Source organism: Mustela nivalis (assembly GCF_964662115.1).
Source record: "Mustela nivalis genome assembly, chromosome: 16".
NCBI lineage: Eukaryota > Metazoa > Chordata > Mammalia > Carnivora > Mustelidae > Mustela > Mustela nivalis.
In genome coordinates, this window is record NC_139035.1 from 59,371,143 (window position 1) to 59,388,755 (window position 17,613).

Consider the following 17,613-nt stretch of genomic DNA (forward strand, 5'->3'; position numbering starts at 1 on the left):
AACTCCATTGGAGAAGAAAGGACACACAGCCAGTTCTTGGTGTGGTCAATCAAGAAAACTATCTGTTATGACCTTTGTACAGAACTAAAACAACTTTACCTTGCCCTATTCTCTAAACATATTATTCTGATGAATAATATTATACAACCAGGGCGCCTGGCTGGCTCAGTTAGAAAAGCCTGCAACTCTTGACCTCAGGGTCGTGGGTCCAAGTCCCACACTGAGTGTAGAGATTACTTAAAAATAAATAAATAAACAAACATCTTTAAAATAAACTAAACTCCATTCTAAACACACAGGAAGAAATAGTTATTATAAGCAATAATGTCTACTGGAAAAATTAGTAATCTTAAATATTTTAAAAAGCAATAAATCTAAGATGGTCATGGACTTAATTTATGAAACATCTAATTTTTGTCTGAAAAGTTTGATAAAAACAGAAATATTATAAAGGATGATCAAGGAAGTTTACATCAATAGAAATGTGTGCTCTCTGCGGTATCTGGGAAGAACCAGGCCTCACAGTGGGGGCATGAGGTTACTCCCTTGTCCACTACCACCACTGCTATTCAACATAGTACTAGAGGTCCTAGCCTCAGCAATCAGACAACAAAAGGAAATAAAAGGCATCTGAATCAGCAAAGTAGTCAAACTGTCACTCTTGGCAGATGACGTGATACTCTATGTGGAAAACCCAAAAGACTCCACCCCAAAATTGCTAGAACTTGTACAGGAATTCAGCAAAGTGGCAGGATATAAATTCAATGCACAGAAGTCAGTTGCATTTCTATACACTAACAACAGGAGAGAAGAAAGTGTAATTAAGGAGTTGATCCCATTTACAACTGCACCAAAAACTGTAAGATACCTAGGAACAAACCTAACCAAAGAGGCAAAGGATCTGTGCTCAGAAACTATAGACCATTCATGAAAGAAATTGAGGAAGACACAAAGATATGGAAAAACATTCCATGTTCATGGACTGGAAGAACAAATATTATTAAAATGTCTATGCTAACTATAGCAATCTATACATTCAATGCAAATCCTTCAATCCCTATCAAAATATCATCGACTTTTTTCACAGAGCTGGAACAAATAATCCTAAAATTTGTATGGAACTAGAAAGGACCCCAAATAGCCAGAGGAATGTTGAAAAACAAAAACAAAAACAAAAACCAAAGCTGGTGGCATCACAATTCTGGACTTAAGGCTCTATTACAAAGCTGTAATCATCAAGACAGTATGTTACTGTCACAAAAACAGACACAGAGATCAATAGAACAGAATGGAGAACCCAGAAATGGACCCTCAACTCTATGGTCAACTAATCTTCAACAAAGCAGGAAAGAGCATCCAATGGAAAAAAGACAGTCTGTTCAACAGATGGTGTTTATATTTAAACATGCATAAGAATAAAACTAGACCACTTCCTTACACCATACACAAAAATAGACTCGAAATGGATGAAAGACAAAAATATGAGAAAGGAATCCATCAAAATCGTAGAGGATAGGCACCTGGGTGGCTCAGTACGTTAAGCCTCCGCCTTCAGCTCAGGTCATGGTCTCAGGGTCCTGGGATCGGGCCCTGCATCCGCCTCTCTGCTTGGCAAAGAGCTTGCTTCCCCCACCCCTCTGCCTGCCTCTCTGCCTACATGTGATCTCTGTCTGTCAAATAAATAAATAAAATCTTAAAAAAAAAGAAAAAATCATAGAGGAAAACACAAGCAGTAACCTCTGTGACCTCAGCTGCAGCAACTTCTTCCTAGAAACATCGTCAAAGCAAGGAAACAGGCAAAAATAACCCCTGGGACTTCATCAAGATAAAAAGCTTTTGTGCAGCCGACAGTTGACAAAACCAAAAGACAACCAACAAAATGGGAGAAGATATTTGTAAATGACTTATCAGATAAAGGGATAAAATCCAAAATCTATAAAGAACTTATCAAACTCAATACCCAAAGAACAAATAATCCAATCAAGAAATGGGCAGAGGACATGAACAGACATTTCTGCAAAGAAGACATCCAGATGGCCAACAGACACATGAAAAAGTGCTCCACGTCACTTGGAATCAAGGAAATACAAATCAAAACCACAACACATACCACCTCACACCAGTCAGAATGGCTCAAATTAACAAGTCAGGGAACAAAAGATGTTGGTGAGGATATGGAGAAAGGGGAACCCTACTACCCTGTTGGTGGGAATGTAAGCTGACGCAGCCATTCTGGAAAACAGCATGGAGGTTCCTCAAGAAGTTGAAAATAGAGCTTCCTTATGACCCAGCAATCACACTACTAAGTATCTATCCCAAGATACAGATGTAGTGATCTGCAGGGGCACCTGCACCTCAGTGTTTACAGCAGCAATGTCCACTATAGCCAAACTATGGAAAGAGCCCAGATGTCCATCAACAGATGAATGGATAAAGAAGATATATATACACAATGGAATACTATGCAGCCATCAAAAATTATTATCTTGCCATCGCAATGACGTGGATGAACTATGCTAAGAGAAATAAGTCAATCATTGAAACACAATTATCATATGTATGGAATCTAAGAAACAAAACAGAAGATAATAGGGGAAGGAAAGGAAAAACAAAACAAGATGAAATCATAGAGGGAGACAAACTGTAAGAGACTTTTAATCATAGGAAACAAACTGGTTTCAGTTTGTTCAAAGAGGGTTGCTGGAGGGGAGGCGGGTGAGGGAAGAGGATAACTGGGTGATACACTATATGTTAATTAATTGAATTTAAGTTAAAAAAAAAATATCTGGACTGTCCCTGTGATTCAGTGTCATCGACAAAAGTACATTCCTCTTCACTTACCAAGTGTAGACAATTCCAACTTCTTTTTAGACCAAGTATAATACTGCAAAAGCCCTTTATATGCCTGAATAAGGTTGATTAACACTTCCTGGGAAGACGACTTTTCACCGTATCTCCATGTCTCTGCATGACTGAGATTTCTGTTTGCATCTTCAAGCATTCCATGATGCACAAGGTATAAAGCATGTTGTAAGGAGATCTGCATTTGTAAGAAAAAGCCCAGACAAACAAGTCATTAGATAGCCATTAATCCAAAAACTCAGTGAATACAGACGCTAGGCTAAGACCCTGGTAGCACACAGATGATGTAACGACATTGTCTCTGTCATAAAATGTCAATTCAGCAAAGAGAAAAGATACGTGAAATAATTAACACTATGGAAATGAGCTAAATTATATACACTCACAGAAGACAATGTGATCTAGTAAAACAAACAGGGGCTTTCAAGACAGATGCTCCTGGTTCAGCTGCTACCTAAAGCTACATAAAGCTGAGTATGTTATTTGCCCTTTGTGAGTCTGTCTGATGGGTTACATGGAACAATTATTAACCCTTCAGAGGGCTGTTATGAGAATTAAATAAGATATTTGCATATCACCTAGTACCTACTTTGGTCCATTGCAGGATTATTCTATACATGTCATACAAGCTTAGAGAAAACATCTTAAGAAGGAGCATTAAAGAATGGCATTGGTTCAGATGGAAAAGTCAGTGCCTGATCCAGAAACCATAAGAATAAAGACACCAAGGATGAGCATCCCAGGTAGGGAGGACACTAAAGAGGGGAATAATGGGAAGTGCAGTTAATCACGTGAGAAGTGTCAGAGTTCAAGGCCTTCATCACAAACTATCACAATGATTTCTCAGCTGGTCTCTCCACTCCTGCCCCCACTACAATCCACTTCCATGTGGCTGCCAAAGAAATCTCATTTACGTAAAACCCCTCAAGTCTCCCACTGCCTACAGAATAAAATCTAAGCTCCTTGGGAATGACACAGAGGGCCCAGCTGACTTCCCGTGGCTTCTACCCAGTGACTTTTAGAGTAACCAAAGCACTGGTGGACGCAGGGCTAGCAAACCTTGCCATTCTCGTCAACCGTGTCATTCCCGCCCATCCTCTCCCCTAATACTCCCAGGGAACACCCACTCACTTTTTCAGCCTCTTCTGAAGCATCACTTCCTTCCCGGACTCCCCTACTCATTTACTCCCAGCACTCTCCAATTCCAGAGAGCTGACCATTCCCCTCCTTTGCCTTCTCACTGGCGTTTCTACTCTGATACGAGTAATTTATTCCATGTACACGGCTGTCTCCCTCTCTCCCTCTGCGGCAAGGTCTACGTCTAGCACATTATCTGGAAGATAGCAGTAAGTGGTTTTCTTAAATTATTAACAAGAAATGTTTTACTGCCTATCCTAATTATCACCCTCAAACTCTGGAGTGTGAAATAGGTTTCTTTCAGGTTTCTTCACTTCAGCTGAATAGATTCTATGGGTTTAAAAGAACCCAACCAATAATTTAGTTAAAATTTGACCCTCCTAGGGGCACCTGGGTGGCTCAGTGGGTTGGGCCGCTGCCTTCGGCTCAGGTCATGATCTCAGGGTCCTGGGATCGAGTCCCACATCGGGCTCTCTGCTCAGCAGGGAGCCTGCTTCCTCCTCTCTCTCTCTCTGCCTACTTGTGATCTCTCTCTCTGTCAAATAAATAAATAAATAAAATATTTAAAAAAAAAATTTGACCCTCCTATTATGTAAGATGGAATGGGGAGTAATTGCTTAATGGGTACAGGGTTTACATTTGGGACGATGACAAAAAGTTTTGGAAATGCTGGTAATGGTTGTACAACACTGAATGTCATTAATGCCACTGACCTGTATACTTACACTGGTTAAAATGTTATAAAATATGTTATTATGTTATTTGTGCATGGTATGTATAAAATATGTGTTTACATATTTTACTGCAATAAAAAAATTAGAAAGAAGGAAAAATCAAAACAAAATAAAGAACCACAGAGTAAATATTTTAGGTTTTGTAGGCCATATGGTCTCGGTCACAATTACTCCACTCTGTCATCTGTCATGCTAAAAGCAGCTGTGACAACAAAGTGAATGGGTATGGCTGTGTTTCAATAACTTTATTTAGAGATATTGAAAAAAAATAAAAAAGCATTTTAAAGCTTTATTGAAAAAGTACTCTTTCAGTCAAATATATACTACAAAGAGGGAGGTATCTAACAGTCTGGAAACACCTCAATGTTTTTGGATGAGATTTTTTTTTTTTTTTTAAAGATTTTATTTATTTATTTTTCAGAGAGAGAGCAAGCGAGAGCGAGCATAGGCAGACAGAGTGGAAGGCAGAGTCAGAGGGAGAAGCAGGCTCCCTGCGGAGCAAGGAGCCCGATGTGGGACTCGATCCCAGGATGCTGGGATCATGACCTGAGCCAAAGGCAGCTGCTTAACCAACTGAGCCACCCAGGCGTCCCTGGATGAGATTTTAATTAAAAAAAAAATCTGGAGAGGAAGTTCCACCTACACATTAGGAATATTAACACATTTTTATGAATGGAATGAGAGTTAATTTTGCTAAAATGTTCATACTACCCAAAGCCATCTATGAAGCCAATGTAATCCTGTCAACATTCCAGTGGCATTTTCACAAAAACAGGGGGAAAAAAAATCCTAAAATTTGTATGGAACCACAAAGACCCCAAATAGCCAAAGCAATCCTGAGAAAGAACAAAGCTGGAGGCATCACACTTCCTAGTTCAAACTATATTATAAAGCTACAGTAATTAAAGTGGTATGGTGCTTGCATAAAAACAAACATATGGACTAACTGATCAGAATAAAAAACTCAGAAATAAAACCATATATTTATGGTCAACTAATATTTGACAAGGAAGCCAAGGATACTTGAGAGCAAAGATGGTCTCTTCAATAAAAGGTGATGGGAAAACGGGACACTCTCAGAATAATGAAATTGGTCCTCTCCCTTATACTACTCACAAAAACTAACTCAAAATCAATTAAAGACTTAAATGTTAAGACATGAAACCATAAAACTCCACGAAGAAAACAGAGGAAAAAAGTTCCCTGACATCAGTCCGAGCAATTATTTTTTTTTTGGATATGACACCAAAACCACAAGCAACAAAAGCAAAAATTAACATATGGGACTGTATTAACCTAAAAGGTTTCTGTACGGCAAGAGACTCAATCAACAAAATAAAAAGGTGGTTTATGGACTGGGAGAAAATACCTGCAAGTCACATAACTGACATGGGGTTAGTATCCAAAATAAATAAGAACTCATACAATTCCATAGCAAAAAAAACCCAGGAGTGCCTGGCTGGCTCAGTCAGTGGGGTATATGACTCTTGATCTCAGGGTTGTGAGTTAGAGCTCTATGATGAGTGTAGAGATAAATAAATAAAACCTAAATATATCTATAAATATAAATAAATGTATATATACACACACACACATACACATTTATTTTAAACATCCAATTACAAAAATGGGCAGAGGACTTGAATAGACATTTCTCCAAAGACACACAACTGGTCAACAAGTACCCAAAAAGGTGTTCAACATCACCAGTCATTAGGGAAATGCAAATCAAAAACAGAAGGAACTATCATCTTACATTTATCAGAATGGCTATTACCAAAACGAGAGATAACAAATGCTGCCTAAAATGTGGAGATAATGGAACCCATGTACCCTACTGATAAGAATATAAATATAGCCACTATGGAAAACAGGATAGAGGTTTCTCAAAAAAACTAAAAGTAGAACTGCATATGATCCAGCAATTCCACTTCTGGGTCTATATCCAAAAGGAATGAAATCACTATCTTAGAGATTTCCGTACTCCCACGCTCACTGTAGTGTTATTCACAATAGCCAAGACATGGAAACAGCTACGTGTCCATCTCACAGATGAATACATAAAATAACATATATGTCTACATAAATACACATGCACAATGGATTATTATTCAGTTAAAAAAAAAAAAGGAAGAAAATCCTGCCATTTTTGGTTAACATGTGGTGGATGGACTCTGAGGGCAGTATGTCAAGTGAAATAAGTCAGAGAAAACACAAATACTCTGTGGTTTCACCACTTACATGTGGAATCTAAAACCATCAAACTCAAAGAGAGTAGAATGGTGGCTGGGGGGGTGGAGGACACGGGGAGATGTAAGTCAATGGGTACAAACTTTCAGCGAGAAGATGAATACATTCCAGGGATCTAATGAATGGGATGGTAACCACCATCGTAACACTGGATCGAATACTTTAAAGTTGCTATGAGAGTAGAGCTTTAATGTTCTCACCATAGCAACGACAAAAAATGGTACTATGTGAGGTGAAGGATGTGTTAACTAACCTTATGCAGTAAACGTTTAACGATAAAAACATGGGTTGGGGCACCTGGGTGGCTCAGTGGGTTAGGCCTCTGCCTTTGGCTCGGGTTATGATCTCTGGGTCCTGGGATCGAGCCCCGCATCAGGCTCTCTGCCCAGCAGAGAGCCCGCTTCCCCCTCTCTCTGCCTGTCTCTCTGCCTACTTGTGATCTCTCTGTCAAATAAATAAAAATAAATCTAAAAAACAAGAACAAAAAACCATGGGTCAAATCATCACACTGTAAGTCTTAAACTCACACAATGTTATATGTAGATTATTATCTTCATGAGGCTGGGGAAAAACCCTTTCCCACACATTCAAATTCCCAATTTGTTTTCGCTCTTTCCTTTTTCCAAAAGCACCAATTCCTAGAGAATGACTTAATAAGCAAATGACGAAATGACTAAAGCTGAAAGGTTAGGATTTGGCCCATCACCATAATAAAGCATGAACGCCATTGTTCAAGGACTGGTTTTGGCCCCCACAGATATACAAAGAGAAGGTATTTTCTCTCAGAGAACAAGGTGCGTAGCAGGAAACAGAGAAGCGATGGTTTTCCCAGCGCTTCCTTTCATCCACTTTTATCTTTCCAGGTGTCCTACCCTTCTCCATACCTTTGACATTATCCCCTACCTTATTACTGAGACAAACAATTTCTTTAAAAAATGAACACTGCAAATGTGAATTCACAAAACCTGCATTCTCACTTTTTTTTTTAACTATTTTTAAAATTTTTTTACTTTTTTTTTAAATTTATTTTCAGCATAACAGTATTCATTGTTTTTGCACCACACCCAGTGCTCCATGCAACCCGTGCCCTCTCTAAAGCCACCACCTGGTTCCCCCAACCTCACCTTTAAGTAATTCATGACCCCAATGTTTTTCATCCTGTCAGCAAAGGTATTGAAAGTCTCCATGTTGCTTTTGGGATGATAAAATAGAATTTCACTTCCAAGCTTCCAAATAATCTGTCAAAACAGAAATTACGAATGAAATTGTAAAATCCTTGCCTTAAAAAATTTCTGTCTAAGAATGCTGTATTTTTCTCTGCTTACAACCAGTAATTCATTTCCCTGGATACCACTACTGTCGACATTTTGCTGTTTCTCATTTCACCCAGTAAAACTATTTTATCTTATGTGGTAAAGCTTCTCCCATCCATTAAATTAAAATAGCAGAAGGCTATACTAGTGCAATTTTAAAGTTTGTAGTCTAGAGAAGGTAAGAAGTTAAGACCCATACAGAAGATAGAATCTTTAGTATGAGGGCAAGAATATTTAAGGCAGAAAACGTGGTTTCTATTAACACTGGCTTCTCCACTGCTCTTGGTCTCATCTTTATTATCCACAAAATGAGAGCAACGGACTAGATGTTTCCTGAGATCCATCAAGCTCGTTAACTCTTGACGATATTTAATCTATATTTAGAACTCCAACTTAAAATTTGTTATCAGCTACAGTCAAATTTTAATAAAATATATTTTCTCCCCAAAGCACCAAAATGGCAGTGACAGAACTTGGAGCCTTTCTTTTTCATGGAACTGAGACTCTGTTTCTCTTACCCCAATATAAAGTATTTCATTTTTTAAAAAAAGATTTTATTTATTTATTAAGGGGAGCATGCATGCAAGGCAGGGAGGCGGGGAAGAGGAAGCAGAAGAAGCAGACTCCCTGCTCAGCAGGGAGCCGGATGCGGGGCTCCATCCCAGGACTTTGGGATCATGATCTGAGCCAAAGGCAGGTACTCAACCAACTGAGCCACCCAGGTGCCCCAAGAATCTGTATTTTCAACAAAAGCCCCAGCTAAGTCAGGAAAAGGCAGACAGGGCCACCTACGTGGCTCAGCTGGGTAAGTGGCTGACTTTGGCTCAGGCTGTGATCTCGGAGCCATGGGATGGAGCCCCCTGTGGCGCCCAGCACGCAGCTGAGTCTACTTCTCCCTCTGGCCCACCCCCCATTCATCTCTATCCCTTTTTCTCTCTCTCAAATAAATAAATAAAGTGTTTAATAAAAGAAGCAGACAAGTGTCTGAAAACCAATGATTAAAATCCTTCATTTTATAACACAAATTTTCAACAGAAAGAACATAACTTGTCCAGTGTTTTATGGATGCACATAGCTTTGTCCATAAACTAAATTTTCAACCAATAGTTAAATTTTCTTTGATCAGATTTTTTTTTGGCTCTACTAAATATCTAAGTGGTGTAATGTTTACTATGTTAGTAAAAGCTACTTGAGATATTCATGTGAAGTTATTTATGGATAAACTGTATTTTACTGAACAAATTTAAAAGTGTATACGCCAAGCCCTGTTCTAGACCCCTCCCCTCATGACATTTACATTCTACTGTAGAGAGACAGGCCATAACCGAGAAACAGAATAATTAAATTGCAAGTACTGCAGGAAAAGAACGGAGCAGGCAAAGGGGATCAGGAGAGACAGCTGGCAAGTGGAGGGGCGTGGCATGGAGTTGCCATTTTAAACAGTCACGGCAGGCCTCAGTGAAAATGAGACTTGATGGATATCAAAGTGACATCTGAAGAAAGACCTTTCCAAGTAAGGCAAAGGCAATCCAGCAAAGGTACATACAGCCCCGTTCAAGCAAGAACCAGGAGCTACTGAGGCTGGAGGAAAAAACCAAACAAGTCTCTGAGTAATAGGAAATGAGGTTAGAGAGGTTAGAGAGGTTAGAGAGGTCAAAGGGGGAAAGACCATACAGACCATATGGAACTTGCAGGCAGTTGTGAGGATGTCGGCTGTTACTCTGAGTGAAATGGGAAGTCACTATAGTTTTCAGCACAAAAGTGACCTGACCTGACCTATGTTTTAAAAGGATCATGCTGCATCCTGAGTCACTGCGGAAATACAGATCAAAACCACAATGAGATACCACTCCACAATCACTAGGACACCTATCATCAAAAGACAAACAACAACAAAAGTTGGCAAGGATGTGCAGAAATAGGGACCCTCACAGACTGCTGGGGGGAATGTAAAATGGTGCAGCTACTTTGGAAAACAGTCTGGTAGTTCCTTAAGAGATTAAACAAAGTCACCATATGACCAGCCCTCCACTCCTAGGAACATACCCAAGAGAAATTTCAACAAATATTCCTAACAAAAACACGTGCACAAATTGTTCATAGCAGCATTATTCATAATAACCCAAAGTGCAAACAACCCAAGTGCCTAACAACTGATAAAGCAATACATAAAGCGTGATGGAATATTACTTTGCAATAAAAAAGGAATGAAGTACAGGGTGCCTGGGTGGCTCAGTCAGTGGAGCGTCCAACCCAATTTCCACTCAGGTTATGATCTCAGGGTCATGAGATCGAGCCGTGCACTGGGCTCTGTGCTGAGCCCTGAGTCTGCATGTCCCTCTTCTTCCCCCCTCTGCCATTTCCCCTTGAACGTGCACACTCTCTTGCGCTCTCAGAATTAAACTAAAAAAAAAAAAAAAAAAGGAATGAAGTACTAATACATACTGCAATTAAGGCTAAAATTGAAAACATTCCACTTACGTGGAATATCCAGAGCATCAAGTAGATTAGTGCTTGCCAAGGGCTGGGGAGTGGGGTAAGGAGGCGTAGAACAGCAAGTGACTGCAAGTAGGCACAGGGCTGTTCTGGGGGTGGGAGAGCAAAAATGTCTGAAATTTAGACGGCGGTAAAGGCTGCACATCTCCATGGATACGTGAAAAAATACTGAATTGTACAATTTAAATATGTGAACTGCATGGTGTGTTAATTTTAAATTTTTTTGGTACAGGATCACCCTGGTCACCATGTTGAAAAGAGACTCGGGGTTGCAGGAGGGCAAGCAGTCATCTAAGTGAGGGGACGGACAGTGGCTTGGATCAATGTGCGGCAATGTAGGTGTTGGGTAGTATTCAGACTGAATTTTTTTTTTAAGATTTTATTTATTTGAGAGAGAGAGCATGCACGAAAGCCCATGAGTCGGGGAGGGGCAGAGGGAAAGGGACAAGCAGAGCCAGGGAGCCTGACAGGGGGCTGAATCCCAGGTCCCCGGAATCATGACTCGGACCGAAGTCAGACACTTAACCAACTGAGCCACTTAGGTGCCCCTCAGACTGAATTCTGAATGTAGAGCCAACAGGATTTTTTCACAGTTTGGATATGGGGTATGAAAGAAAGAGAACTTCAGAGTCTGGCCTCAGTGATTAGATACATAAAATAACCATCACCTCCGATGAGGAAAATTAGGTTTGATGGTGAAGAACAGATCATTTTAGAGATGTTAGTGTGATAGGGCTGTTAGAGATCCGAGCGGTGATGGGGAATAGACAGCTGGAAACAGGAAGGCAGACACGAAAAGATGTCCGGGCCACAGATACACAAATGGGACTCATCTATCATAGAGACTAAATTTAAGGCCATGAAACTGAATGAGCTCATCAGGAGTGAGTTCAGATAAAGAAGAGGACAAAGGACTGAGTTCTGGGGAACTCACAAGTCCAAAGGCCAGGGAGAAGAGGAGACTTCACAGGAGGCCGAGAAGGCCAGTGAGGCGAGAAAAAACAGAGAGAGACTGCAGAGTCCTGGTAGCCGGATGAAGACAGTTTATCACACAGGAGGGAGCAACCTACTGTCTCAAATCCTGCTGACAGAGCAGGTTATACGAGCAATGAGAACTGGGCACTGTTGACCTTGACAAGATAATGTGGAAGAAATGATGATGCTGGCTGCTGGGGGAGCCTAACTGGAGAGGGTTTAGAGAGAACCAGTACACACATTCTTTCAAGGAGTTTTGTTGAAAGCTGAAGTGGAAAACCGGGGCACACCTGTGAAGGAAGTGGGGCGTCAAGAGACAACTTTAAGATGGCAGAAATACCACGTCTGTAGGATAGGGACCATCACCCCACAGAGAGGGAAAATAATGACACAGGGAAAGAAGGAAGAATACTGGAAGGAAGGAAGAAGGAAGGGTGGGGAATCCGAGAGTTCGAACTATTCTGAGTAGCCTTTAAAAGCCTAGTAAGTAAAAAGAAGTGCGAGAAACAACGTCCCAATACATACTCTCCACCCAAAACTACTTTAAGTAACTTTTAAGAAAAATCAATTTGAGATCCTGCAAAGGCTCTTCAGGATGGAGCTGTGCAGGCAGAAAGGCCCCGGGTCTGTGATGGCCTCTGGCAGACTCGCGCGCCCCTTAGTCACTTACCTCGGGAGCGGCCTGCCTCTTGTGGCTGTCCGAGTCCTCCAGGATCTGGAGGTAACTGTGCATGTACTCGGCAGCTTGCTGCCACTGGTGCTTCAGCAGCGCTTCCTGGATAAAACTCAAACAAGCACTTGTTGTCTGGGCAAAATCCTTCTCCTTTTTTCCTCCGGTTGCTATGATTAAAAAGAGAAGAGTCTTTACCCACAGTGATCCCAATTCAAGTTTAAAAAACTGATTTTGGATAAGCAGGTTTCATTTTTTTTTTTTTTAACAGAGTTCTTTCCTTTGTTATTTCTAGTAGTCTTTTCTTCCCCCCCAAAATTTATTTAGTTATTTGGCAAAGAGTGAGAGCACACGCACACAAGCAAGGGCAAAGGGCAGAGGGAGAAGGAGAAGCAGACTCCCCGCTGAGTGGAGAACCTGATGTGGGGCTCGATCCCTGGACCCCAAAATCATGACCTGAGCTGAAGGCATTTGCTTAACCCACTAAACCACCCAGGCACCCTGATAAGCAGAAGTTTTAACAAGTGGAACAGTAGTTTTTACTGAACCCAGCCCATCCCTCATATCAAAGCTAGCTTCACTTGAAACAAAACTCCCACATCCAGCTCTGAGCTCCGCAGGGAGTGGGCTTGGGATTCTCTCTCTCCTACCTCCCCTTGCCCCAGTTGGCGCTCTCTCTCTCACACTCAAGTAAATAAATAAATCTTTTTATAAAAAAAAAAGTGAAAGGATCTAATAATTCTTTTTAATAGAGCACTATGCAATTTCTTCATCAGTGTTTCAAGAATTCCAAAACCTGATACATTGCTATAATTACACTCTATCTAGTGCCATCTACTTACTTATGTAACTAAGACTTCTCAGAATTATATCAATGAAAAGAAAGGAGAATTTAAGCCAAATTGTTTCCTCTTTTTTTTTTTAAGATTTTTATTTATTTATTTGACAGATCACAAGTAGGCAGAGAGGCAGGCAGAGAGAGAAGGGGAAGCAGGCTCCCTGCTAAGCAGAGAGCCAGATGTGGGGCTCCATCCCAGGACTCTAGGATCATGACCTGAGCGGAAGGCAGAGGCTCAACCCACTAAGCCATCCTGGCATCCCTAAAATCTTTTCTCATTCTGGAAGTACATAATATTCTTTCATAGATTTATGAAATAATTGGAAAAAAGGGACCACCATATTTATCAAACTGAAAAAGAAATTAAAATTTACTTTCAAATTTTAACACAACTTTTATTTATTTTTAGAATTTATTTAAGAGGGAGAGAGAGAGACAATGTGCCCATAAGTAGGGGGAGCAGCAGAGGAAGATGGGAGAAGCAGGCTCCTCACTTGAGCAGAAGCCCAATGCAGGGCTGATCCCAGAGCCTGGGATCACGACCCAAGCCAAAGCAGACGCCTAACCGAGTAAGCAACCCAGGCACCACCAACCCCCCAACGAGTAAGCAACCCAGGCACCACCAACCCCCCAACAACTTTCTTTAGATTTTATTTACTTATTTGAGAGATAATGTTTTTAAAGATTTTATTTACATTTTCAAGACAGAGCAAGAAAGATCGGGGGTTAGTTGGCAGAGGGGAAACCCGACTCCCCACTGAGCAGGGAGCCAGACTTGGGGCTCAATCCCACGAATGCCAAGATCACGACCTGAGCCAAAGTCAAGCCAAAGTCGAGCCAAAGTCGGATGGACAGACTGAATCACCCAGGCGCTCCTGAGAGAGAGTATTTTAATACAACCTTTAATACTTATGTTTTTCATCAGCTGTGTATAATTACTAATTATGATGTGCCACTCCAGATGAATTTAATCTTAAAGCCTTAAAATTCATTAAAATGAATTTTAATACTTAAAGCCTTACAGAATATTAACAAAAAAATAATTAAATGTAGATATACAGTTTTATCACAAAGATGAAAGTATGAAAGGAAAATAAACAGTATAAAATCTCCATCAATTAAAATCTTTTTCATAAATATTTTTAAGTGGATGATGAAAGGCATATCACATTCCTATGCTGTTTAGATTCCATTGGATATATCAGTAAAAGCAGTAAACTAATTTCCTTTAAAAATGCCAATCTAATTTGGAAATTATATCTTTTGCAACTATTAAACTTCCAATATGATTTTTTGATAGCATCTTAAAACCATGCAAGGCAATACATAATTAAAAAAAAAAAAGGAAAAGCGAGCAAAGAAGTTTGAAGACTACTGCTCTACACTAGTGCTTCTCAAACTCAAACTCAAAATAGAAACACATCACCTGGGGATCCTGATGCTTGCTCTTTGGTGTGGTCCTGGAAAGAAGAGCCTTTAGGATCACTGAGGAATCTTATCGGGAATGCAGAATACTATGCCGCCCTACATCTCTTGAGTAAGAAGCTACATTTAGCAAGATCTACAAATAAGCTGCCCAGGACCAGCAGCAACACCAGGGAGGTAGTCTGGAAAACTGAGAGAGCACTTCTTCTCTAAAACCTCATTTATTCACATGAAGGAGAACTGACCTCAGGCCACGCTCCCACCTACCCCCTCAAGTTTTCACCACTCAGACTGGAAAGTGGACTTCCCCTTCTGCCTTCCAACTTAGCCTAGTTACCTCAGGAATATCTCGCACTTCATTCTTTTATGAGCAAAAGATCATCCTATTTGCTGCTGATACACTTTCAAAAATAACTGCCTAGGAGAAGAAATTTTGACATGGAATGAGGTACAATAAAGAGCCAGTGCCATCAACCCATCTCTAATACCCTTGAAAGAACGTGGAAACTTGTCAGTCAACAAATACATTTAAGGACTTATTTGACAGAGAGAGAGACAGCACAAGCGGTGGGGGCGGGGGGCAGAGGAGGGAAAAACAGGCTCTCCCCTGAGCGGGAAGCCCAATGTGGAACTCAATTCTAGGACCCTGGAATCAAGACCTGAGCCAAAGGCAGACATTTAACTGAGCCACACGGGTGCCCTCAACAAGTACTTTTTGAGCACTATTTTGAATCAGGTACTATTTCAGGTACTCAATTCTTCTAGGTACTCAACATATAGTTTTAATCCAGATTGGCCCCTGCTTTCAAAGTTTTTAGTGTAGGGGGCATACTCTTCAGAACCCTGAAAGATTATCTACTAGGAAGAAAAAAAATTGCTAGGCAATTTTGTTTTCCTATTATGGTTATTGATTACTACAATGTCAGTATTACCTGAAATTATTTTCTCATTGCAGACATTAAGTATTTTGGGTTTAACAGGCTATCCATAACTTATGAAACACTTCTAAGCACATAAATTCTGGTCTGAAACCTATCTGATTTAGACTGACACAAGCTCTCTATAGAACACTGATGACAGACACATGCCCAACTATGTCTTAACTAGCAGGAACTTCAGTGACTATGGGACTATCCCTACTATGGGAGAAAACAGCACTCCCTCTGAGGGCCATCCATTCACACCTTGTTTGAACCACGTGCATTCATTAGCAAAAATAAAATGAGAGGAAAGAAGTTATTTTTTCCAACACTCACTAAGCTTGAGACTCTGTGCTAGGCACTTTACATATATTATCTCATTTAAAAAATATATTTGTTATTGGAAGTATAAGCTCTGAGATTCAAGAGACCTGGGTTGAATTCCTGAGACCAACATAATAGAGTTTAACTTCTTTGAAATTCATTTCTCTCATCTCTAAAATACCCAGCACGTGGATCTGAGGATGAATTTCCAGAGATAATTAAATGAGATAATATTTACACTAAAAGATAAAGAAATTGGAGCAAGTTCTAGGAGCTAAAGAATCTCAGTCAAGGGGAAAGAGGGCTAGGCTAGGAGAGATGTATTTGAAGGCAATAAGTGTAAATTCTAATATATTCCCACAACTACACCATCCAACATGCCCATATACAGATAAACACTTCTTTTATATATCCTTACAGAAAAGATAGCCCACAAAACTCTTATTTATATTTACTTGTTTATACTTATATTTATATGGGGAAATATTCTTTTTTGGAAACCTATTATAGATTAATTCTATTAGGAATAATTTCAATCCAATTCTTTTTTTTTTTTTTTGAAGATTTTATTTATTTGATGGAGAGAGAGAATACAAGCAGGGGGAGTCGGAGGGGAAAGCAGGCCTCCCACTGGGCAGGGAGCCCGATGCAGGGCTCAGTCCCAGGACCCTGGAATCACGACCTGAGGCAAAGGTAGACAATAACTGAGCCACCCAGGCGCCCCAAATAGTGCCTTTTTAAAGAGTATTTTCTTGGCCCAGTTTATATTTTAAAAGCATCAAGGTAGAAGAGGCTACAACTGAGTCACCCAGGCGCCCCATAATTTCAGTGCAATTCCACCAAAACTTCTTAAAAGCACTTCCTACGTATGTGCTCCTCAATGGCCCTATCTTCTTCATCTATGTATCTCCAGTATTAGGCCAATGCTAGGCATATCAGTGCCTAGTAAGTATTGTTAGAGGAAAAAAAAAAAAAGTGTATCTACCATAATACAGACTGTTATTACATCAAAGGAAAAGTAGCAAAAAAAAATATATTCTTATGATTTTTTTGCTTACAGCCTCAAAAACCCTCATAGAGTCCCATCTTGAAAACTGAATAAAGCAACTTGTTTATTCAACTTGATTATTCACTTTGTGTCCATATTGAATCTTATCATCTCCTTACATTAAAGTTAAGATGGCTGTACATTATTTTACTTACCAATAGTCCCTATATGATTTTGCAGCCAAGGAAAAGACATTCCTGTACCAGAGAATACATATGATTCCTCCTGCTCATCCTCTGTCTTGGACCCTATCAATTCTTCACTGAAATCACTCATACCTGTTTCAAATTGAGAATATCAGTTACTTTCTGTACATCTTATTCCACAGCCTTCTTAGTTATAAATACTGCCACCTTTTTACCTAATAAATAACATTTGTTCAGTGAAATTAATTCTACCAGGCAGCTTCTTTAAAGTAAGTAATAAAATTATGTCAGCAACAGCCAAAATAAATGATTTTTTAAAAGATTTTATTTATTTGACAGAAATCACAAGTAGGCAGAAAGAGGGAGAAGCAGGCTCCCTGCTGAGCAGAGAGCCCGATGCGATGATGCGGGGCTCATCACAGGACCCTGAGATCATGACCTGAGCTGAAGGCAGAGGCTTAACCCTCTGGGCCAA

At 40.1% G+C, this 17,613-nt stretch overlaps 1 protein-coding gene across 1 annotated transcript in view; it reads right to left on the bottom strand.

Annotated features, from left to right (window-relative positions):
- The window catches only part of TAF1A (TATA-box binding protein associated factor, RNA polymerase I subunit A), a 29,752-nt gene that overhangs the window by 10,773 nt on the left and 1,366 nt on the right, over nt 1-17,613 (bottom strand). Inside the window, exons 2-5 of the mRNA XM_082702285.1 lie at nt 17,148-17,270; nt 12,438-12,607; nt 8,108-8,221; nt 2,842-3,040 (exon numbers count right to left, since the gene is read on the bottom strand). Of these exons, the coding sequence (XP_082558411.1) occupies nt 2,842-3,040; nt 8,108-8,221; nt 12,438-12,607; nt 17,148-17,268 (604 nt within the window). The 5' untranslated portion in view covers nt 17,269-17,270. The remainder of the gene's footprint in view (nt 1-2,841; nt 3,041-8,107; nt 8,222-12,437; nt 12,608-17,147; nt 17,271-17,613) is intronic.